This window comes from Ascaphus truei, chromosome 3 (genome assembly GCF_040206685.1).
Source record: "Ascaphus truei isolate aAscTru1 chromosome 3, aAscTru1.hap1, whole genome shotgun sequence".
Taxonomy (NCBI): domain Eukaryota; kingdom Metazoa; phylum Chordata; class Amphibia; order Anura; family Ascaphidae; genus Ascaphus; species Ascaphus truei.
The window spans coordinates 103,999,225-104,025,610 of NC_134485.1; the positions used below are offsets into that span (position 1 = coordinate 103,999,225).

General features: G+C 46.6%; 1 protein-coding gene across 1 annotated transcript in view; it reads left to right on the forward strand.

Annotated features, from left to right (window-relative positions):
- The first annotated feature begins 944 nt into the window (after positions 1-944).
- SEZ6 (seizure related 6 homolog) overlaps positions 945-26,386 on the forward strand; it is a 130,233-nt gene continuing 104,791 nt past the window's right edge. The window contains exons 1-2 of the mRNA XM_075593076.1: positions 945-1,010; positions 4,333-4,525. Coding sequence (XP_075449191.1) covers positions 945-1,010; positions 4,333-4,525 — 259 coding nt within the window. The remainder of the gene's footprint in view (positions 1,011-4,332; positions 4,526-26,386) is intronic.

The following is a 26,386-nucleotide window of genomic DNA, read 5'->3' on the forward strand; positions in this document are numbered from 1 at the left end:
GAGGACCGGCAGCCGGGCCTGGCCAGAGGTCGGCCCAAGTTGCGCCGGGCCCCCCACCGCCACCGGACCCAGGACACCACTAACTTCATTCCCCCCCCCCCTGTCGGTGGTCCTGCCTAGAGACAGCCAGGGAGGATGCACATCCCTCCCCCTGTGTGATAGGCTGAGCAGCCTGTCACTCAACCAGGGACAGCCGGTGTGGTTGCACATCCCTCCCTCTCTGTGATAGGCTGATCGGCCTGTCACTCACCCAGTCACACACCCAGGGATAGCCAATGAGACTGCACAACCTGTTGAATGAGACTGCACATCCTGTGGAATGAGACTGCACATTGGCTATGTAACATCTTAAGTGTCACATATGAAGTGTCTGTGAAGTTCAAATTGCAGTTAAATTAAAGGTGAACTGTGACAACGTGGCTTTCTAAATGCTCTGAGGATTTTTACACATCTAAAGATTAACTTCCGAAGCTGCTGTGTAACCTTGAGTGCTAAACAGCCCTCCCAGGCCTGATTTATACATCTGTTCTTTCAACTCCTACTCCTCATCTCCTCCAATACCTGGAACCTCTCTCCGCCAACCTTTCTCCCTGCATCTTATTATAGCTCTCCTCCTATCCACATTTCATCATTTCTCCCTCCCTCCACCTATGCTTGTGCCTATACACTGCACCATTATGTACACACCTTTCCCAACAACTTCTACACCCAATAAAAACCACACCCACAAATTCATTTTCTCTCTCTCTCATCTCTCTCATCTCTCTCATCTCTCTCATCTCTCTCATCTCTCATCTCTCTCATCTCTCTCATCTCTCTCTCTCTCATCTCTCTCATCTCTCTCTCTCATCTCTCCAAATCCTGGACCCAGCCATATACGACCCAGGGGCGTAGCTATAGCCCGGGCCAAGCCCGGGGGCCCGCTCTCTTCCCCCCACCCCCTGATGGCGGCGGGCCCCGGCGTTAAACAGAAGCCTGCAGAGGAAGCTGTTACAGAGCTGACACCGGAAGTAAAAAAGACTTCCGGGTCAGACCACTAGAGTATGCTCCTCCCCGGCTTTTCTGCTCTGCCGGTGTCTACCAGTTGTTGATTCCTCTGAGGCTTATCCTCTGTTCAAGGCCAGACCAACCACAGGAAGGCATGGGGGAGGAGGGGGAAGAGAGGTGCTGATGATGGTGGGGCCCGTTGGGAGATGAGGTGCTGATGACGATGGGGGAGATAGGTGCTGATGATGGTGGGGCCTGTGGGGAGATGAGGTGATGATGATGATGATGATGATGATGGTGGGGGAGATGATGGTGGTGGGGGAGATATGATGATGATGGTGGGGGAGATGAGGTAATGATGATGGTGGGGAGATGAGGTGATGAAGATGATTGTGGGGGGATATGATGATGATGGTGGGGAGATAAGGTGATGATGATGGTGGAGGAGATGAGGTGATGATGATTGTGGCAGAGATATGATGATGGTGGTGGAGATGATGAGGTGATGATGGTGGGGGAGATGGAGTGATGATGATGGTGGGGGAGATATGATGACGATGGAGGAGATATGATGATGATGATGATGATGATGATGATGATGGGGAGATAAGGTGATGTTGATGGGGAGATAAGGTGATGATGATGATGATGGTGGTGGGGAGATAAGGTGATGTTGATGGGGAGATAAGGTGATGATGATGATGATGGTGGTGGGGAGATGAGGTGATGATGATGGTGGGGGAGATGAGAGGAGGGGGAGAGATGATGAGGGTTGATGAGAGGATCAGGGAGAGGATGGGGGAGGGAGAAAAAAATTGCAGTCAGAATTAATATAAATGGGGCCCTGACATTTTTTTTGCCCAGAGGCCTGCACATGTCTAGCTACGCCACTGTACAGACCTGCTCTTGCCCACACCTTCTTGCCACCTCTTTCCCTGCTAATGGTTTTAAACTCTCCGGGTCAGGGATTTCCTTTCCTATTGGCTGACTTTGCTGACTTTGCTGACTTTGCTGCACGTATTGTATTATTATCATTCCCTCTACTGTTTTGGCTTTGTAAAGTGCAGAGTACACTGTCTGCACTATATAAACAAAGTTATACATACATACATACCCCTCTGTGATAGACTGAGTGGCCTCTCACTCACCCAGGAAACACGGGGGGAGGGGGGATTTTAATGGCAGTGGAGACAGCAAGGAGAGGAGACAGATGAGATGAGTAGGAGAGGAGGGAATGTAGTGTGCACAGAGAGGAGTAGACACAGTAAAGCAGAGAGTGCAAAGAGAGGAGGGAGAAAGTGCAAAAAGGAGCAGGGCATGATGGAGGGGAGGTAAGAAAGCAAGGAGGAGAGACAGAGAGAGACAGCAAGGCGAGGAGGAGCGAGAGAAACAGCAAGGAGAGGAGAAGAAAAAGAGACAGAAAGGAGAGGAGAAGAGAGAGGGATGACAAGGAGCAGTGTGCACCGATGTGCAAAGAGAGGGGAGAAGAGACAGCAGGGTGAGTAGGCGGAGGAAACAGAGAGACAGTGCGGAGGAAACAGAGAGACAGTACGGAGAGGAGGAGACAGATGAGATAAGTAGGAGAGGAGGGAGTGCATAGAGAGGAGCAGACACAGTAAGGTAGGGAGTGCAAAGTGAGGGGAGTGTGCAAAGAGGAGCAGGGCATGATGGAGGAGAGTAATGTTTAATAACCTTTCAGATCTCCTAGATCGGCGTATGTTACGCCGAGTACAGCTGGCATATGTATATTATTGTTTGCAATAAGCATACATGCCAGCCCAATTAAACTTACAGTCTATCATTTTTAATACCCGAGGCACGATGAAATAAAGTAACCTGCCCAAGGTCACAAAAAGGTGACAATGGGATTCCAACCAAGTTCACCTACTCCAAAGACAGCCACATTACTGTTGTGTTATTCCCTCCCTTAAAGGTATGGCTTGCTCTTTTGAGGGAAAGATCTTCTCTGTAATGGAACTGAATACTCTATATAACAAGCAGCACTATACACTGAAAAACTCTCAGTTTTGTCTAAGTGAGGAATAAAGACCTATTGTATTAGCCCCAGCAGAGATGCATTCTGATGCCCGTTGTCACATTCGCCCTGCAGGGGGAAATTGATTGTAGGTGCACACAATAGGGGAATGACAACTGAAAAGGTTGATATCTTATAATACAAAGGATTATACATGCATTGCCTTGTGCATCCATCCATCCATAAACTCATACAGTATAAGCATGCACGCATAGATACATACACAGATACATGTATAAACTTAAGCATACTTACACACACACATGCATATAGTGATATCAGCAAACTGCTGGAGACAGACATATACTGTAGGTACACTAATAGAGAGCAGCCTGACTCTCGGCAGCCACCTTCACACGCCCTTTACCATGAGAGATTTGTCCATGTTCCTGAGTATACTCAATATTTTAGCGCCTCCCAGTTATTCCAGGAAACGTTGCCAAACTCTGGATCCTGATGGCCGTCCTGAAGCCAGGTGCACCAAAATGTGCCCAATATACCCAGTGAGACAGTCCGAGCTTGTTGTTGCCATATTATTCACTTTCTGTCTTGCCCTACAACTCACAGAAAGGGAGTTATGCCCTATTAAGCTGCAATAGTGCCGATCGGGACACTATTTCAGAGAAACACATTGAAGGCAATGGGAGTTTCTGAGAGATCCTGCCCCAATCGGCACTTCCACAGCTCAATGAATAAACCCGAGATTGTGTGACTGCTGCAGCTCGTCTTCAGTGGCTGCTAGATGAGGTAAAATGTAGAAAGTGTCATTAATTATTTTGAAGATAAATACATTTTTCTGAGTTTTGGGGTTGTCACAGCTGAATAATGATACTTGTTATTACTCTGCACTGCAGCATGACCATATTTTGGGTAGGGAGGGGTTGGCCTTAATGTTAGCTGCAGTTTTACGTTGGAACATTCTAGTGACTGGGTCCAAGAGTCACAAAGCAGCACACATGGGAAGCCTGGTTATTTTAACCCATTACTCTGGTCATATTTAGCGATGGTTTTGCAGAGTATAGATTTTGCATGTATGAAACAGACTAGCCCAGGAGTGGCCAACTCCAGTCCTCAAGGGCCACCAACAGGTCAGGTTTTCAGGATATCCCCACTTCAGCACAGGTGGCTGAATGAGTGGCTCAGTCATTACGATTGAGCCACCTGTGCTGAAGCAGGGATATCCTAAAAACCTGACCTGTTGGTAGCCCTTGAGGACTGGAGTTGGCTACCCATGGACTAGCCCATCACAAGAGGGAAGATTGTCTCTCTCCAAACTCTGCTATTCACTGACGGGTCACCTCTTTCCACAGGTGCAAAATATCAGCTTATCCGAAGGTGAGACAGTAACTGTAGAAAGCCTGGAAGGGCTGGAGCCCGTTCTCCTGGCCAATGAATCCTTCCTCATGAGGGGTCAGGTGATTCGCAGCCCAACCAATCAAGTCATGATTCACTTCCAGAGTTTGCAGCAAACCAATCCAGGCAACTTTCGGTTCCGTTACCAAGGTAACACCTGACCAGGTGCATGCATTATTATATCTTATTGTTAATGTTGCTTACCTTATAAATAAAACGTATAAATAACTTACACAGACAGATCCAATATAAGGGTGGCAGTTTCACACAACTGCAATGGACATTTTTTTAGTAATTTAAATGGTGTCTGACTCTACAAATGGAAAGGACGCAAAAAAATATTATTATTATTATTATTATTAAATACCAATGTTTTATGGGAGTACATTTTAAAATGAATAGGCCCAGATGTGCTCCCTTAGAACACTTAACGGTTAAACCGTCAAGTAAATAGTAATGCTGTATTCACTAAGGGCAATAACATAAAGTTGTCATGTTTCACTGGTAAAGTGCTTCGCGTTAATTACAACAGGTGTTAGTGATAATGAGATGTAAATTATACACAAATGATGTGTTATCGTGTTATCCCCAAATCACTAAACTCTGTTAAGGTTAACGTGGGGAAGTAATATCACGGTAGTTACAAATCAGAGCTAAGGCTGGCATTGCTCCCATCCACACCCTGAAATAGGACTTGTGCAGTGTCTGCAGGGGTGCAACACCAGCATTAGCTATGGTTTAACTAATGTAACGTTATTTACGGTGTTATTTCCCTCTCCTCTAATTTCTCTCTCTCAACTCCAGCAAAAGCCTTATTTCAGACTCTAAATTGGAGTAACGCCCGGGCTTACATAACAGCAAACTATGCAAGTTAGCAACAAGTTAATGCATCAATAATGTGACATTAAGCCTATGCTATCAAACTGCAGTATGGCTGTTATTTTTTGCATATTATTAGCTTAGTGATTCAGGGACCATAATGACTGTTCCTGTTTTATGTAACGTCACATTATGTGCCCTGATTCAACAGAGTTTAGTAAATACTCCTTTAAACATATTTACAGGACTTACAGTGAGGACCCCAGTCATAACTCTAAAGGACCAGCTTCCATAACATAGGATGGAGCTATCTATACCCTCTACACTCGCTATGGTGACATCACTGGTCACAAGACATACAAGAGAGGGGCTATACTGGATTGAGCCCACCCAGTTAACCCGTTGAGGCGTTAACCCCTTATGTGAATTAGTAATCCCAAAGAGGGGTTACAGATATAAAATGCAAATAACATAACATATTTTAGATCACCTTATTGAAAAATAAATAGGAAAAGAGATCTACGAGGGCTGGAAAGGTACCATTTCTGGCATTGCTGGATTCTTTCCGTGGAACCTCTGGTGGCTTCTCTTGCAACCTCAGGGTTTCATGGAAGACTGGTGGACAACGTACCTGTTTATGATAATGGTGTATTAAAGCTGCAGTTCAGTCAATATCCTGCATGCGTGTTTTTTTTAATAAATCAGTTCTGTAGTAAGAAAAAATACTTTTAGCATTTTCTGTTTTTAAAAAAACAACTTTGAAAGACCAATTTTCTTGAATTCTATTATAACAAGCATTTGCTAAGGCACTGCCCCTTCATGTCCTGTCACAAGCTCTGGCACACCCCTTTGTCAGCCCTGCCCTCCCTCTAGCACATGTCAGTGCAGGAGTGCTCATGAATATTCACGAGCTTCCACTGAGTGACAGAAGCAGAGGAAAAACATATCCCATATCTAAAGATGTTCCCAAATTTCACCGATCAATACATGGAGAATGCATTGACTGGCAGCTATACAGTTCTTTAGGTAATTAGAGATTGCCCACATGAAACTATTGAATTAAAAAAATAAATTTAAAAAAAAAAAGACTGAACTGCAGCTTTAAATAGCTGACTGCACAAATGCTGCTGGATACATTCTAAAGGTTTTCCAGCACACTCACAGTAGGAATTAAGTACAGGCATACCCCACATTAACGTACGCAATGGGACCGGAGCATGTATGTAAAGCGAAAATGTACTTAAAGTGAAGCACTACCTTTTTCCCACTTATTGATGCATGTACTGTACTGCAATCATCACATACGTGCATAACTGATGTAAATAACGCATTTGTAACAGGCTCTATAGTCTCCCCGCTTGCGCACAGCTTCGGTACAGGTAGGGTGCTGGTATTGCTGTTCAGGACGTGCTGACAGGCGCATGCGCAAGCTGCTGTTTGCCTATTGGGCGATATGTCCTTACTCGCGAGTGTACTTAAAGTGAGTGTCCTTAAACCGGGGTATGCCTGTATACACTTGTACATTCAACCACCTAGGGGGGATATTTATTCAAGTCACCTGGCTGTTTTCCCCACTGCGCTCAATGGGTATTTTTTTCGTTTGATACATTTTGTGCTTGCTTTCTTCCTTTTTTTCCCCCCGAGACACCAACTTTGTAATCGGGAGACTTTCATAACTTACTCCCTGCTTCCGGACACAAAACAATCAACATGCTGATGTAATTAAAAAATACTGCCCCAAGTGTACTCCTGATTACGGACTTTTTTTTTTTTTTTTTTTACATATTTTGATCAAGGAGACCATCAGCATCCCGGTTTGCCAATGACATATTTGTTTTCAATAAAGAAGACCCCAGTCCTGTGACGGTGTTGCATCGTTAAACCATACACTACAAGTAGCAAAAACTATACAACTGCAGCCAGGCACAGCTTGTACTGTGTCTTCATTTTAGGGTTGAGATAACAGGATATGGCTCTCAAGCACTGCCGTTTATATCCCTTAAGGTATCTAAAATCTTAATTAAAAAAAGTCAGATTTTTTTTAATGATTGTAATGAAAATGCATTGGGTGGTACAGAGTGACATTACTGTTAATTATAGCAATATTTGATGGCTTATTTAACAAGTAATGATCAATGCACTTTGAACAGTGAGACGTATGCATTGTTTATTTGATCTTTTATTTGTGTGTTGCGTATTCTGCTCTCCGTTTTTGTGCTACATGGTGAACATTCTGTCTCTTGAGAGGTGGACCAACTGTGTTTGTTCCTCTTTGTGTCTGTTTGTACAGTATGTGTTTTTCATGGGTGTGGAAATTTTTCGAAATCTCATCTGCTGAGACTCACAGTTCCATCTCAGAGGCACAACACATGTGGGACCAAGCAGCACTCACCATTCAAATAACAACACCACAGAGAAAATATTTGCAAACAAAGACAAATTGACTGTAGCTTTCATCCGTGCCATCTGGTTAGAACTTTTATTTATATCTATTTAGGTACATCGCAAAATGACAGATTAATGCCATTTGTCCTTCAGTTAAAGCAGCCAAAAATGTTGTTTTTTTTTAGTCACCTAAACCAGGGGGTTCCCAGCAGCTGAATCGTGATCCCCGACCTCAAGTGACTCCCTGGTTCCTGAAATATATGTATATATTTTTTGTGTGCCGGATTTGACACAAAAATCTTCCACTTTGTGCCTGCCCGGCAGAACCTGCTTGTCGATCGGTAACTATGGGCTTGCCCGGAGCATGGGGATCCACCGATCAGCTCCGAGGAACCCCCAAGTCCACCCCCCAAAAAAAACAAATAAATACATTAGTGTAACGGGTATTCTCTCCTGTCTGACCCACCCAATCTCACATTGGCCCGTGTGGTCTAACCGGTCCCCATTACGTGATCGTGTATGGTGGTGCACCTGCAAGTAACAGGACTCCTGAGTCTCCCGCTTGATGGTATTTGGGGATGTCATCAGGAAAGGTAGCTGAGGTAGTGGGTGCGAGTCCAACTTACATCATGTGCAGCGCCTCCACCTCATCAGGATCTATGCTTCCGCAGGGAGATGGTCCTGGTGAGGAACTCCTTCTCGGTGGTGACTGCCACTGTAGAGTAATCTCACACTCACACAGTGGGGGTATCTTTAACAAGGACATCTTTATTGACGAACTGATTGTAGTAGACTGCCCCATGCAGCTCTCGGCTTTAGCCGCACATTTCGCCGTGCTGTCCCTTCGCCAGGTACTGCCCTCCCAATTGGAGTGGGATCCCCTCTCCCCATAGGAAGATAACCCCTGTGCCAGGTCCCTGGACACAGTGTGGCCTAGACAGGCTTGATTAGAATATTCGTGCCACTAGTTACAGCACTAGGGTCACAAAGCTATCCTGCAATCCCTTTCACAGGAGCCAAACTCTTAAGCAACAACAACACTTAACTGACAGTGTTGTGCCTTATATACCTCAGGGGGCAGGCACATCTCTGATGTCACTAACCAGGGACTAAGAGCATGCAGCCACTCCCATCCGTACATAGGGCACCTCACCAGGGTGTGAGGGAAAACCTCCATACCTACTGCTGGCAGGCCTATATTTACCAGGACTTACTGCCAACAGGGAAGATGTCTGCAGTCCATTATTATGCATGGCTACATACTCCCCCTGGTGAATCCCCACTGTCCCGGCTGGGACCTAAATTTGGTGTACCTTGCGCCAGGAAACACTGCAAAAGAACACACAAATAAAGTTTCAAACATCATTACATTCACATAATAATGTCATAATATTACGCTCACTGACCAGCAGGGAGCGCTATAGTAAACACAGACGCTATCTAGTTAGGCAACCTAATAATAGTGTCTAGGGTATGGCTTCTTCACGTCCCTTCCCGCTGCATCAGTCACTGTAACGCTGTACTCTCGGGGCAAACCTCGCTCATTGCGGTACACTACTTTATGCATGTAGATACTGCGCCCAATTGTCGAAACCCTCATTAATTGAGAAACTCGCTGCTCGGCCTGAACTCCCGTAATGGCACCCCCCTTGTTGACAATATAGTACTCAACATCAGCTCTGAGCCACCTGTCCCGGTTATCTTCAATCTCCCTCATCAGAGGTTCGGGGACATAAGGGTACTCAAGCCCATGAGACCGCTTATATTTAGCAGCGATGGCTCGCTCGGCTCGACAGGACCGGGTCAACCTAGCATAGCCCGCCCTCCCCGGCAACACCCATAACAGGGGCTCGTCTGCTTCCACGGGATCCTCTAACCTCTTGGAACCCTTGGGCGTAATTAAACCCTGCTTAATTTTACCCCACCTCATTCGCAATTCTTCAAGGAACGCCTCATCATCGAATTCACCTGTAGCCCACCAATGATCCACCACCCCATCCTTTTCCAAAATGAAGCGGGTGCGATCAATCCATGCCACATAGCCCTCATACAATGGCGCCCACCATCTGGTCTCCCTAAGCTCTTCGTGACCTGACTCTAGGGAGTCCGCCTCCTCGGGCCCCCCAGAAGATATCCCTGATGTACCCTTTAACAGGGGAGTAATCCCTGTTCAAGTAATGTGCCTTTAATCTGGCAGTGTGGTGGTTAACTGCTGGTAGTCAATTAATAAACACCACCTGACTAATTGCTTACAAAAGCCTGTCTGTTGAGACAGGAAGTTACTCCTTAGCTCTGAATGAGAGCTGACCTTTGGAGACATAGGAGTGTTCTTGAGACTCCCAGGGGAGACTGACCAAGAGAACACACATCTCTGGAGCTGACCTATCTTGAGCTCTGCCTTGAAGAAACAGCAGAGCTGATTGCAAGACACCAAATAAGACTTCTAAACCTGGATGCTGATATTTTCTGTGCACACACGGGTGCGGTTCCAGGAGAGCAGAGAAGCTTACTTTACAGCAAGAAACAGATAAGACTTTCATAATTAAGAGACTGCTTATATCTGCTCATTTCATGCTATATGTTTGGGGCTGAGAGAAATGCTTAACTAACGGAGATGTGAATTAATTGCATAGGATTTCACTAGAAAAACTCCCAAGTGAATAGAAGCTTTGTTCCCCCCCCCCTGTGTTTGGATGATTTCCTGATAAAAAGGAAAAGGCACAATAAAGCCTTAATATAATTTCACCTTATAAAAGCCTCCAATTGTGTACCTCTGTGAACGTCCGTCTACATACCCTCTGATGGTGCTGTAATTCCCTGGCGCTGTGACTTATTCCCAATGGTAACACTCATTGCACTGGGACAGTCACTAGACACCGACACTTATCGGGAAATCCTCCCTCCACCCACCGATCCATCATCGGACGTCGTTCCCCAGTCCAGGCTTCCAGTCCGTTCCTCAGAAGGGCCCCGGGACTCCCCTGACATCCCTAGACTAGAAGTTGACCCAAACGTGAAAACGACTGGGGCAGGGACTTTATCTAGGGCCTTGGGGCTAACTTTGGGAGTGGACGGGGTGTGGGGATGAGACCGGACAGTAGGCATCGGCAGGGCTACGACCTGCTCCTCGACAATACCTGACTCCGCTCCACAACAAAGTCTCTCCTCTTCACCAGTGCTGGGGCTCTTCACCCTCCGACTCGATCGCCCATTCCTCCTCGACGTAGGCGACCTGCTTCCGCTGCTCGACCGCAGAGGAGCGATCATTTCCCACTCGACCCCGCTCTGGTCACCGGAAATCATCTCCGTGTACGCACGTGCCTCTCTGCCATCTTGGGTTGGGTCCCCAATCGAGACCTCTCCCTCCACCAGGACATCCGGCAACGCCCTGGTCCGGCGCGATCCCGTCTGGGCCTGGTTCTGTTCTTTAATCACCACCACCCTCGGAGCCTGCGATAAACACTGCTTTGGCTTAGCACTGCGCAGTGTCGGGGTGGATCGACCTCCTTCCGAACCGCTAGTCACCACGGCCGTGGGACTCCGCTGCTCGGGTTGGCGCGGTACGGGTGACACTCGACTCCGTGTCTCCACACCACGAGGGATAGCATCTCGCCAAGGCGTACCAATAGTATGGTACTCTGTCTTTAGATCCATCGCACTAGACAGCCTGACACACTCCTCGTCCGAGGACTCTAGTTTCGCATTCGGGCGGGGCATCCCTTTGGGTGACCGCCGATGCGCCCCTCTCTTGTCACCTCGTCTGTGACTGGTTTTCTCTTTCTTGAGAACCGGACCCGGAATCTCCGCCGCCAGCATAGGGACATCTTCCTTAGCTTCTACGGCTTGCACCGGCACAAAAGTCGGCATGGGCCACAGATATTGCAGTCCACAATGAGGGCATCGGGACTCACTGCCCATGGCTCCGCCCGGCAGTCTGCATTGCAGGCAGAGACACGCCACAGTCTCTACACCCTCTACTCGGAGGATCAGGAAGCCTCCTGGAGCCGAGTAGGGATGTGTCGTTCAACTTTCTCAGAAACCCCAGCCATATTTACCAGTGGAGGGACTCGCTTCAATGGTCTGTACTGGTCAATGGCTCTTCGCAACTGGAGTGCAGGGGCTGGTTTGGCAACCCCTCCTCCTACTTTCTCCATCCGCATCCGGTGGAACTGCAAACCACTCCCCCTGGTTGAAACTAGGGGGAGGTCTCGTAGACTTGTAGGCTGACCCAGCACAGGGGCGGAGTGAGTTATAGTCCATGAGGGCGCGGCTCCAGCTTTCGCGCCACACTCCCCAACAGGGTGGGGTCTTCTTGTTGGCGCCAATCCTGGCCAACAATTAGCAAACTGCAAAGTTGCAAGACTTTCTGCAGCTGGCCCACGCGGTGTCCCGGGAACGCGGGAACCGCCATCTTGGTTCGTATTGTCTCTTTGCATCACATTTGAGGTAGCGTTTGGCTGTTTGTGTATCGAATGATAAGCAAGTCCATTTCGTTCCTCCCATCGAGTAACACTGTTGTCCTCACTGTTCTTGGGGGTACTATCCCAAGAGCATAAGCAGGACAAACACGGCGCAGCCACGGCTTTCACACCAGTCCACAACAGGCTCACAAAAGTCTCTTCTGTAGCTTGTTCTTCATACTCGCACAGAACAGGTGCGAGCTCTTCCTCTGTCCGCCATCCTGGACCTTCTGCGCTTTACAGATCCTCCATTCTTGCGGTTCTCTCTCGATCACTGAATATAGGATTCTTGTACATGGAGCTCCGCTCTGCGGGGCAGCTACCACATCAGTACAATAAAAATGCCTTGTGCACCACCTTGTGTACCTAACGTAGATCTGACTCGTGTTTGCACTACCTCAGGCTAGGCTCACTCTCTCAGTGTCTACTGTTTCTCCTTCCTCCCAGTCTGTGCTCCTCTTGGTAAGTGGTCTGTAATGGAGACTAGAGTACTCTGGCTCTTCCATGCAGTACTTTGGGCGTCGACCTACTGTTGGCTAGCCTAGCATGGACCCTTCCAGAATTCCTGCCCTAAGTTACCAGTTTACCCCTTCAGGCGTCCCCCACCAGCGCTACCTCAAGGCGACTAGAACAGCAATAGCCCCCTTCTCCAGACCCACTAACCCCTTACAGGATCCCAAGGCGTCTGTGCGGTCTGCAGCTCCAGCAGCTCCCCGACTACCCCGGGCTCCGTCCCACGCAGCACAAAGTGGCAGCAGACACTCTCCCTGTTTCCTAGTGTGCCCAGCAAAAGCCTGTCCTGTTGACAGGTATCTCAGCAGCGCCTCCAAATGTAACGGGTATTCCCTCCTGTCTGACCCACCCAATCTCACATTGGCCCGTGTGGTCTAACCGGTCCCCATTACGTGATCGTGTATGGTGGTGCACCTGCAAGTAACAGGACTTCTGAGTCTCCCGCTTGATGGTATTTGAGGATGTCATCAGGACAAGTAGCTGAGGTAGTGTGTGCGAGTTTCAACTTACATCATGTGCAGCGTCTCCACCTCATCAGGATCTATGCAGGGAGATGGTCCTGGTGAGGAACTCCTTCTCGGTGGTGACTGCCACTGTAGAGTAATCTCACACTCACACAGTGGGGGTATCTTTAACAAGGGCATCTTTATTGACGAACTGATTGTAGTAGACTGCCCCATGCAGCTCTCAGCTTTAGCCGCACATTTCGCCGTGCTGTCCCTTCGCCAGGTACTGCCCTCCCAATTGGAGTGGGATCCCCTCTCCCCGTAGGAAGATCACCCCTGTGCCAGGTCTCTGGACACAGTGTGGCCTAGACAGGCTTGATTAGAACATTCGTGCCACTAGTTACAGCACTAGGGTCACAAAGCTATCCTGCAATCCCTTTCACAGGAGCCAAACTCTTAAGCAACAACAACACTTAACTGACAGTGTTGTGCCTTATATACCTCAGGGGGCAGGCACATCTCTGATGTCACTAACCAGGGACTAAGAGCATGCAGCCACTCCCATCCGTACATAGGGCACCTCACCAGGGTGTGAGGGAAAACCTCCATACCTACTGCTGGCAGGCCTATACTTACCAGGACTTACTGCCAACAGGGAAGATGTCTGCAGTCCATTATTATGCATGGCTACATTAGTAAAGGACTTCTTCTTTAAAACTAAACTTGTTCTCTTGTTAGACAGTGACACAGACGACCATTAGCCAGTCTGTTTCAGGAGGCGGTCCATCTCTTTGGGGGCTATGTATCAAAATAATAGAAAGTGTAACTAAACGCACAGCACCACACCAAAAACTGTTTGCCCGTGTCTGCATCGAATGTAATAAAGGTGTTAAACAAGTGCCTTACATTTGACGCAGTTCAGTGGACTTGATGCAAAGTCAGACTCTGAGTAAAATGTTGACACACATAAAAATGAAACAAAGTGAAGCTTCCAGAGGCAGAATTCTATACAGTACATCTCCTAATAATGTGTGTGCATAGTGACTCCTCATACAATATAACCACTCCCAAAATCAGTAGCTTGGCACATGAGGCACATCAGGTTGAAGTCACTTTGGTAAATTGATATTTGAATGCCTCTATAAGCCTCAATTTATCACCAGAAATCTCCTTTGTGACACTAATGTATATCCCCTTGATGTGATTGTGTATAATGCTGACATAGATGATATATTCTTTCAGGATACAGTGGGGCATAATTCAGTTCTGATATAGTGTCTGGATATACATTATAGGCTGTGATACCTTTTATTTCACCTGACATAAAAATGCTTCATATGGATGTAAAATACACAGATTCCCAACAAGCCCTGAGAAACCCCAACCATTACCACATAATATATATGCATATAAGTGTCAAAAGGAGTGCTAGTGGGCGTGGCTAAATGTATACAACAAAAACAAAAATGCCCAAAGCTACTTCCATTGTGACAAAAATACACAGTGCAATACCTATATATCGCTTGTAAAAAAAGTCATTTAGTTTAACCCTTTGGCCAAAGCGTCTTAAGCCTGCTGCCCCTTACAAGGCATGACTGAAAGCAGGTCCTAACACTCACCTGGGTTAAAATTCTTATTTACCTGTATAATTACAGGAAGAATGATGACAATGGATCTTTCATAACCTGGCAAAATGAAACTGACCTGCCAACTTGGAAAGTGGGGTGGGGCAAGCATAAACCTTGTGGGGGATGGGCCACTACCCTCCCATAAGCAACTGAGACCAGCTGCACACAGTTAGCAAAATACACAGATTCCCAACAAGCTCTGAGAAACCCCAACCATGGCTTAAGACGCTTTGGCCAAAGGGTTAAACTAAAATTACACTTTTTACAAGCAATATATAGGTATTGCACTGTGTATTTTTGTCACAATGGAAGTAGCTTTGGGCATTTTTTTTTTGTCATATGGATGTAGCCAGGTCCCCCTCTTACCTCCGGCCTGTGGGAGGGGGACGGCTACTGGAACGCCTATGGGGGGAGGTGGCGAGCAGGGGAGGTTGCAGCGGCGCTGCGGGGACGCACGAGTGCTGGCGGCACTCGCGAGGTGTGGAGAACTGCGGGCAGTCATAGGGGCGACCGAATCGCCAGAGCCCATGCGGAGTCTCCAAGTGCAGGGCGCAGCTATCTTGCCCAAGTAGCACATGTGCAGTGAACCTTGCGCATGCGCAGCAGCCAGGGACAGAGGCGGCCATTACATAACAGTACCGCAGGGGAACTACAGCCCCCAGGAGGCAATGGGGCTGCTGGTCACATGGCGCGAACAAGCCAATAGGGCTGCAGCATTCTCCCTGCACCACAGTTGATACAATTGGCGCTTGAGAGTCACGTCAGTCGGAAAAGGAAGCTGAACAGACAGGTAGTGCCTCAGGAGCCAGTGGCTCTGATGCCAGGCCTAGTTTGACCCCCTTAGGCCCCAGATAGGCCCCGATTCACAGTAGGTTGTGGTTGCTTCAGGGAAGGCCCCTTAGATAGGGATGCTTCCCCATTTACTGATTAGTGTCAGGGACACACAGGAAGACACTGCGCCATGATTGCGGCCTGTCGTCTGGGACCAGACCACCACTAAGTACAGAGACTCTCACAGGTGGGACCCTCTTATCGGAGCTCATCCAACGCAGAGGCGGACGCCATCACAGACGACGATGGATACTCGCTTGTTAGTCTGCGGTACCTGAGTGCTGGAGCCCCAGGCAGGTACCCCACTGTGACGGCGGAGGGGTGCCACGCGAGTAATAAAGGGGTCATCCCCATTTGGCACCCCCTTCCACCGTCTGGTAAGTGAGGGGTTAACCAGAAATGTACTTATAATACATATGTTCCCCTGCTTCACAACCAAAAGGTACGTCCCTTGGTTATCCTATTCCCACATTTAGAGGGAATTCCTCTATTTTTATCCCCCTGCCTCAGGGCAAACTGTGTTCTATGTGATAGAAATGTATATAGGTACAATTATTGGTGTTTGTACTTGTACAGTGTATGCATCAACCACATACACTGGGATCCAGTCGGGAGGGAAAGGGTTAATGTTAATTTTGTGTTTATAGCCCTTTGTTCCTTTCCGGCCTTTGCAGGCTCCATTTTGCCATCTCTTCATAGGTCGCCATTACAGCCCCATGTAACCCTATGGAGATTCCGGCGATTTGGGCCCGATATCATAGAAGACCGCAAAACCGCAAGAGCGTAAACAATGTCTAAAAAGAGCTTTGATCAGGTCTCGGTCAAGTTCACGTCCAATTGGCGTGGGAACTTTTGTTCTAAGGCACCCAGAAATAAAATTTGTTTTGCCCCTGGCCCCTAGGAACCACCTCACTCGACCCCAACCGGGTCTGACAATTAATGGCGACGAGAAAGGGTCGCGCCGGCCACGAGGGTCCAACCATTGACCGTAATGGCGGAGAAAGCCGCGTGGCTTTCAAGCACTAAGTGGAAAACAGTGGAAACTGGTAGCTGAGGTCCCATTAAATCCTATGGCCGCGCCGGCCCTATTGATTCTAATGGAGGAAAGCCGCGTGGCTTTGAAACGACTAAGTCCAAAAGTGTGTAAAGTGAAAACCCATATCTCCGGTTCTGTGAGTACCAGAGGGCTGGGATTTAGGTTGCATGTAGTCACTGCTCTGGCATGACTGCATAGCCATTTCCAGCCCTCTCTAATCAACCAGACGGAGTATGGGTAAATGTGAAAAATTAGGTTTTCCCATTGACTTCAATGGCGGATTTGCTCCATTAAAAGCCTATAGCGGCGGAGCCCATTGATTTCAATGGAAGAGTGAAATGCAGAGATTTCTTTTCGCTTATAGCGGAGAATCCTGCATTAAAGTTAATAGGGGATTTTAACTTGCTTTTGGTATCTCCGGTTCTGGGGGTCGTGGAAGGCTGATATTTGGCCACTATGGCAAGGACCTCCGGCATGAGGACCTGGCAAATTTCGGCCCGCTCAGACCCACAGAACGGATTATTTTAATATATGTTTAATATTAAAATGTTACTCTGCATCCCTGGTATTTCTAAGCCCGGGAAAGCTAGAGGCCCATATGGTATGTTAATGCTCAGGGGGCGACAAGTGGTCTACAATAAGCCCACTGGTCAAAGGCTCCCCCACCCTGCTTGTGTATGCTAGGACAAAGCAGAGCAGGACATGGGTACTTGTGTAAAGTGTTGTGTTTTACACCTTGAGACAAAGGTTTTCCTGTCCCAGTCAGACTAGGCGATGCCAGTCTTGTGGGAAGGGGGCTAGGGAAATGAGCCCCTGATTAAAATAATGCCCACCCCTGTGGGCAGGTACTACCTTGCTCCCACATGAGGTGGCAAGGGGTAATTGGGTGGAGGTAATTGATAACCAATGCCTGGCACCCAATGTTAAGGGATAGGGCTGAAACTCCATATAAACGAGTGTAAGCTCTATGCCCAGGGTCTTCGTTTGAACATCTGAAAGAATCCTGATTACCTTGAGGAATTGCCAATCCTGTACCTGATTGCTTCATTGCCCCATCCCACGTAAGTGCTATATTCTATATGTTATTTGTGCAATCTTGTGTGTTCACCTTTTCTAAGGAATAAACTTAATCTATCATATCTTAGTCGTGTCCAATTCAACCCAGAGATTTGTGTATATTATAACCCTTCACAAGTTACCGTGACACCCACCAAGTGCACCAACACTACAAGGGATAGCGCTATCTCCAACACTTTGGATGGGCCTTGACATTGGGAAAAAGGGGCATCAGTGTATTGGTGCCGGGCACCCAATGTACTTTGGGCACAACTCACTGGTGGTATCAGGTTGGGGCCTATATTACTGTGGTACAGGGTACCTATATTATTGTGTATAGTAAAGGTTTATATATATATATATACCTGAGTTTGTGTGTATTACTGGGATTGTTCCTGGGAGGGGCTTATCCTGCTACGCTAGGATCCCTTTCAGGTGGAAGCGCTGCACCAAGGCTGACACACAATCACCCCAGGCTCCCAGTGGCGGAGGCTCAGGCCTTCTGTGAGCCTACAGGTAACGGCAATACTGGTATCCCCTTTAGTTGTGGGGGAACAAGGGCTCCATGTATATGAAATTACAGCGTTTTAGGAACCTCATCGGTCTCTCCTTCGTGTACCATCAGTGCCTGGACAAGGATAGCAATCCTAAGTTCTGAATTAAATATTGACATTTTCAACTTGTAAATTATGATACTTCACCTAAAACAACACACCTTATGTTGCAATCTCTCTATGTAACAAGCTGTGTTTTCTGCCTACAGTGATAATTATCTTTCTTTTTTTTTATTCTGAGACAAAGTATCTGCATAATAATTAAATGCGCATTATATGATTCCCAGTGACATAAAACATAAAAACAGATGGGTAAATATTTTAAGAGTACCTCTTTTGCTGTGTTAATTAATTCAAAAACTGTTGCTATAAAAGTTGAGCTTCTGTTTTAATCTATTTTAGGTATGATACCTCAACTAGCCTATAGCAAAGCCGTACGTGTTGCATATTAGCTCTTTCCCTTCCACGAGGCCTGCAACATTTAAATATATTTTAATATTTCTTACAGTATAATTTTCACATTACAAATGTTAAACAATATGTTATAATAATAATAGCATGTTCTTGTATAGCGCTGCTAGTTTTACGTTTTGCAGGCACAGATCCCTGCCCCGTGGAGCTTACAATCTATGTTTTTGGTGCCTGAGGCACAGGGAGATAAGGTGACTTGCCCAAGGTAACAAGGAGCCGACGCAAAGAATTGAACCAGGTTCCTCTGCTCCAAACTCTCAGTGCCAGTCAGTGTCTTTACTCACTGAGCCACTCCCTCTCTTTACAAAGCTGCAATGTTCCATAAGACCCCTCACGGCCTCTTTAAGTGAATGGGCCATAAGGTATCTTAGACAATAGTGCCACCTTGTAAATATGGGCCTATATGTCTAAATTATTCCACTTTAGTACATCCAATGACCACCCGAGACCCATTTTCTCCCTTAAATAAAATAGCCACATGACATTTTGCTGGAAGTAAAGGCCACAGCATTAATTCATTTCCAAAACCACAAAACCTTTTATTACTGTACAACCATAGTAATATATTATATATTATATAAAGGGTTAGGGCAGTTAAAATGTGGAATTCATTACCCATGGAGACTGTGATGGCAGATACAATAGATTTGTTCAAAACAAGGTTGGACATCTTTTTAGATAGGAAAGGTATACAGGGATATACCAAATAAGTACACATGGGAAGGATGTTGATCCAGGGATTCATCCGATTGCCAATTCTCGGAGTCAGGAAGGAATTTATTTTTCCCCTTATGAGATATTATTGGATGATATGACTCTGGGGTTTTTTGTTTGCCTTCCTCTGGATCAATAAGTAAGTATAGATATCGGATAAAGTATCTGTGTCTAAATTTAGCATAGGTTGAACTTGGTGGACGTACGTCTTTTTTCAACCTCATCTACTATGTAACTATGTAACTATATGAACCCATATATAACCAACACCTGAACCTTGCCAGCCCTGAAGACACTGATCCCCCCTCTTGCCTTAAACCAAGAGGGGATTAAGGTTACGTTGAACCGTAGCCAAACTTCCACGAGACGACTAGCATTAGGCTGCCCCAAGGCCCTGCTCCCATGCTACCCCCAAAATTGGGGACATATGCACCTTTTGCTCCATATCAAGACCACTAAATAATAGAGCTTTTTAATGCCACCCTGCAACGTCACATTAAAAATGTCTAACCCAAGCTCAGAATGATGAACTCCACCATTCCTATTGAAGCCTTTACCGCCACCCTCAAAATCAACATGCATTATAACAAACTCCACATGAAGCCAGACACTGTTTTATTTCATTTTCTTCATCAACGCTCCAAGGGCTTACAATTCCATTTCCTTACCCACGACAATCTAGGATTAACCTCTGACCAAATAAATATTGTATTCTGAAATAGCTACGCTAACAGCAAAATCCCCTTTAACTTTGAGAATTAATTCTATGTTCTTCATGCAACCTAAATCATATCCTGATGCATGGCTCACCATAACTCAAGGAGACCCATACAAGGCTTTGCACTTTATTACCTCTGGTAAAAACCCTGTTCCATTAAAGGCCTCTATACCCAAACCAATGAACTTTCAGTTCCGTAGGTAAACTCCGCTGATATCCCTACGTTGTTTCTGACGCTCTCTTTGCAGCCCAATGCACAAACATGTGACTAATAATCCAAACTGTAACATGACATATATTAATACTGATTAGCTCACCAGATGTGGATGAACATAGGACTTATAACATCCAGATTCCCACCTACCTATTCTCTTGGTTGTGTCCTCTCCTGACCCCAACCTCACAGCCCCTGTGGCTGCCCCTACACGGAATAAATGTGTTGCATTTTTTTTAACATTTTTTAATTTAAACCCAGACTGAAGTGACCTGGGCATTAAATGAGTATCACCCTTAACATGGGGGCCTCTTGACTGTGTCAGGGACACCTCACATCCCTAAGCCTCTTTTACCTTTCTTGTCTGTGCTGAAGCAGGGAACTTGGCTTAACTGTTTTCAAGGGAGGATTTTGACCAGAGGTCTGTGCCTACAGTATATGTCCCTGGGAATCTGACTTGATTCCCGGATACATTTTTTGGGGTGGCCAGCAACTCTGGGCCCCGTCTACCTACACACAATGTGACCGCACTTTCTCCGCAAAACGCCCCTTGAAATTCATAGCCTGTGAATCTCCACTGGTTAGCACTCCTGGAAAGGTAGAACACACATAAATTCTTTATCGTTGCACAATCACATACATTTTCATGTACAACCCATGGGTCCAAGAGCTGACACTCTAAACCTACAAATATGGTTCAGCGGTAACCAGCCGGGCATAATACCTTTATTGATGGCCTGGTTACCCCTTCACCGTCACAAGCACATAGGAGTCTTACAGACCTATTACCTTCCAGGTGAGCTTACAATCTATGTTTTGGGTGCCTGAGGCACAAGGAGATAAAGTGACTTGCCCAAGGTCACAAGGAGCCGACACCGGGAATTAAACCAGGTTCCTCTGATTCACACTCACACTGTTTACAAAGTCAATGTCTTTACTCACTGAGACACTCCTCCCAAGTGATTAACTTTTAAATTGTAAGCTTTGAAGTCATTTATATATAAGACTTCGGCAGAGAGGCAGGGGAATATACAAAGCTTAGCGATGGGAGAATGAAGCCTAAAACTGTTTTGGTGAAATTTGGGGGCCACAATTTGGGAAATTTGTAAATCCAACAGCACTCGCGATGATCTTTCCATTGATGATATAACATGACCAGGTAGCAAAAAGGTTGTAGGAGTTTGACAGACGGACATACACTTACAGTATGTTAGATAGATTTCCCCTCACTTATAGCATCTAACACACCTGTTGTACAAGGACGGGGGAATGGAAAGGGTTTTGGCTGCCCCAGAAGAAGCAGACGCCACATAGATTATTAATGAACCTGATGTATTTCGTTCCTCCAGTATCATAAATGATATGGCAAATTAAAGATGTATGTTCCCTAACTCCAGAGATGAAAATAAGTATTTATACCTAAATAATTTATACTATTTCAGATTTAATTTCTACATTAAACATTTAAAATATTTATGACTATGTTAAAAAAAAAAAAAAGGGGTGGGGGGTTGCATAGCCGATCTGTAAGGCTTCCTCGCACAGCTGAAGCCCATGCGTGTGATCCCCTGCAGGGAAGTGATGCAAGCTGTCTGTGTTACTCCATGTGAGTGAGACTTGACAAACACTCAACTGCTCCAACATTAAATATGCTTGTGTCAAAAAGAGGCAAGGAACTTTTGAGGCTATTTATCAAAGTGCCCCTGCTGCGAGACTTGAGCAAGACCGGTGCAAAAACACAGTATCATGGTTATGAAAGACAATTTTTACTTTGATAAATCTGCTGTTTTTGTAACAGTGAGGTTTTGATTGACAGCCCCCATTAAAGTGTCTCTGATGGTGGAGCAACATTGTTTAACATAGGGGGCTCATCATTAGTATAATAAATGTATGAAAGGATTGCAGTCAGGGAGCCATCAAGGAGAGGTGTTTTGGCACAGGAGGACTGAACTCAAACACCTTTTTACACAGTAAACAAAAGTGGGAACAGAATATGTTTAGATACAGATGCAGCGGCCGTTATTGAAACACTTCACGCGGTGTATACCTCGGAATACCCATGGCATGGCGCGGGATTTCTTCCAACCTTACCGCCTTAAGACGCGAGAGCAGGCGAGTGCAGAAAATGGCATTTTAGTGTTCTGTGTTTTAAACACCTGAAATTGACACAGTAGCACAGTACTGTACACATTACAATTCATTGCATTTAATTGCACACAATCCATGAAATTCAAACAAAGCAACCGCGATAAACACGTGTGCCTGGGGCAATTGGCGGCGTTGATGTCGCATGGAGTACAGCTGCGCACATGAAAACGGCGCCGTGATTTGTTCACATAACGGCCGCTGCATCTGTACATACAGCTATTTGTGTGGTGACTTTCAGAGGAAGGGGGTTCCAGTAACTAGATTTGGGCGAATCCGCCAACATCCGATTCCCGGATTCTCTCTGACGTTACCCGTAAAATCCGTTTTGCAATGTAAAATCTGCAAATGAATTTGGGCGGTTTAATCAAAATCCACCATTGGATTCAGAAGAATCCGCTAACGGATTGCTGAATCCACGGACTGGATTCTACAAATCCGTCCACGGGTTACGGAATCCGAGGAGAGTATTGGAAATACAGCAGCGCCCCAGTCAGGCGGCGGGTTCCGTTCCAAAGACCCGCCGCAAAGCAAAAATCGCCGGAAAGCGGATCCGGCAATTTTCGTTATGTGCGCATGCGCAGACCGGCAATGCGCCGTTCTACGCATGCGTAACTTCGGCAAAGCCCCTCATTCTGCGCATGTGCGACCCGGGACCGGCCCGTTCTGCGCATGCGCAACAATGGCGGGCCCCTTCTTGGTACCGCCGTATCAGCAGATCGCCGAAAAGCGGGGCGCCGAGAAGCGGAGCCTTCCTGTAATAATAAAAATAATCCTTGAAACGTAAATCGCCCTTTTTTACATTTATCTGCTGAAATCTGTGGACCAAAGGATCTGGCCGATGCGTAGTGGATACAAATTCGGCCAAAAATTTCACCCATCTCTACCACCAACTAGTTTTACAGATCAAGTGGAAACTCCATATAGTGATTATAAAGGAACTGGGCTGGAACATTAGGTGGTAGGGGATTATCTTTTTTTTTCTGCTATATTTCCTTATTTATAGTACTTTATAAAAAAAAAAATTTGTATGGATCTGACACCTTCCCTGCAAAACCACAACATTATCATTATTTATTCCGACAGTAACTTTGCAATCATGTTCTGCTTGATACGTATCCGATCTCAGTCATTAAACATCCTGTCCAATTGTAGGGCTATTACTGTATCAGCGAAACGCGGTTGGTTGTGTGCACTAGTCGCATTTCTTGTTATCACCGGGAAATGCATGTTCTTAAGCCTCGGATATAGTAGGCGCACGCACGCCTGTACAAGAAGCGATCCGTGGCCTGTAGGATTTCTATGACGTGCGCGACGGGGAGGTGTGGCCGAGACATTGCCATGACGTCATGAGGCTGCTTCGCCCTCATTGGCTGATCCGCCCACGTGGCCTGGCCATCGCGCGACAAAATCAAAAAACGTTGTCTCGCCAAAAATCGGTCGCACTTCATCTCTATGACCTGCCTCATTGAGGTGCGGCTTTGTGTTCGCACCGCGAGCGCAGCCGCGTGCAGTATGGACGCAGCCTTGGACATATCTCAAAAGAGACATGTCTGCCTGTGTTCTGTAGCAGGGGGCTACTATATTCGTATATCTCAGAAATGGTATTATGATAAATCTGTTTGTATGCAGAAATCATCCTTTACAGCAGTACATGTGGTCAATCTTTCAACACCCTGAAAATGATCATTGGGCTCTGCACAATAATACAGGGTATCGCTTCCCTGGTGCAACTCCCCCAAACTACATCTTGTTGGATAACATATGGTTATTTATTGTTATTTAGGGGTGGGGGGTCCATAGAGGCACCCAATGGCCTTACGAATATTTCTCAGCCTGGAAGTAGGTTTTAGGGCTCAGTGTTATACTCAGCATTGACCATGTTCCTTTTCATTGGCGAGCTGATTCAGATATACAATGCTGTTCCATAACATCTGTATTCATTTAGCAGCATCCACCCGGCATTTAAATTTAAATGGTGAGCAGGCAAAACGGCTTAGTGAAATTCAATAAATCCTCGGGACAGACTCGGCTTAACCCCTTCCCTGCCAGAAGGAGCATTACACACGGCATACAGCTGCAAGATACCAGCCCACATCTGCATTGCTCAGGGGGACGTCAGATGCGTTGATCCCATCTCCCAGCTGCAAAGTCAGGCTTCAACCTGGCAAAGATTAAGGTACAATTAAATCATTTAAAGCAATGTAATCTTGCTAAAGTTAATATCTGGCAACTCAGGTTAAACGTGCGCCCGCTGCACACAGGCACTAATGGAAATATAATTGGTGTGAGCAATTAGGTGATAATTTACCATAATTACCCACAAAGTTAGGAACTTTTTCATTGAAACCCAGCACACAGCAGGTTCTCTCAGTAGAATGTAGGAGGGAGAACTATTCCTTCTAACCTGGAAGCTTGGAATTTATCTCACAGGGACCCATAGACTTGTGTTATCTCACAGGGACCCATAGACTTGTGTTCCTGTGCAGTCCTTTCACATATGGGGAAAGATTCAATGATTACACTCACATGACTCATAAGGGTTAAAGGCAAATCAGAAGATGGTATTTACTGGGAAATATAGACATCTTCACCTGATGAAATGAAGATGGTCTTCTGATAGGCTGGGCCAGTTTAACCACTAGGCAAAATCTGGGGGGGAGGCTAAAAAAACTGGGGATTCCATGTAGCAACCGGGACGCCAACAAGGCAAGACAGCTGTGACTACTGTCGCAGGCCCGATGTTTCCAGGGGACTAGGCACCCTGCCGGCGACCTTAGCTTGTGCCAGATCTGCAGAGGAGGCCTGCTGGTGGCCAGTGGAACTAACAGGCACCTCTGTGGACCCCCTATGATAGATACCTCTGTAAACCCCTGCTTACAGGCCTCTCTGCGGTGCAGGCCCCCTCCACAGGCCTCAAGTAGGACCCCCTCCATCCTTCAAGGCTGCACACTCTGCTCCACCCTCCTCCCACTGTTGTGGCCCTCCCTGCCCCCCAGGCCCATACCTCCTCCTCCTCCCTCCCAAGCACACAACTACCCCAGCCCACGATATAATGAGAATGTACAATCGGTATCCTATTCTCCTTTTTAATGTAAAATAGATCTGTAATAATAAATGCAGAATTTGTATTCGTACTAATGCACAATGTTACTTTGAAAGTTCATTGTGAGGGAGGGGGGCGCAAGGCTGAAGGTTCCCCAGGGCACCGAATACCCTTTCAAAGGCCCTTCTCTAATGTATATCTATTGGGAACCATCGGGGCAATATGGACCATAGAGATGATCTCACAGTAAATAGAGAAGACAAATACAAATAGGGCAGATTGTCTAAACTTATTTATATATAAATGTAGCCAGGTCCCCTTTGGCTCCCCAGTTCACCATTGAGAAGGCAGAGAGGCAGGAAGGCCCTCTAGAGGTCACGCAGGCGCAGTAACGCATAGCGGCGGCCATTACAGCTTCGCACAGGCGCAGTAAAGATAGCGCACGCGGTCCCAATGCTAAAGAGGTCCTGAGTGGACTACAATTCCCAGCAGCCTCTGGGGACTGCCCTTTCACCCACATCACGTGCAGCCAGCCAGCAAATAGGGTTTGCAGCTTCTCCTGTTGGAGAAGGATACAATGTTGCAGAGACCACGCTAGTCAGTTGGAGCTGGGAGCAGGAAGGGGGAGGAAGTGTGTAAGGAGCAAGTGGCTCTTACACTAGGCCAGGTTACCCCCAGGCCCCAGGTAGGTCCCACTCCCCTCTAGGTTAGTGGGTAAGTCATAGGGAAGGCCCCTTAGGTAGGGACCCTGCCCTTAGGGGAGTGTAAGTCTAGTCAGTGACACAGCTGCAGTGCTGTGTGCTCTGACTAGAAGAGACAGTGTGGCTTTGTAGTGCAGCCACAGCAGTTAGTTTGACTGTCAGTGAGAGGCCCCTCATAGGAAGTAGGGGGGGCTGCATTCTAGGTTATACAGTGTGTGTGATATCACCAGTGCCAGTTGCATGTGGTGAGCTGCCAGAGTCTGGGATCAGACAG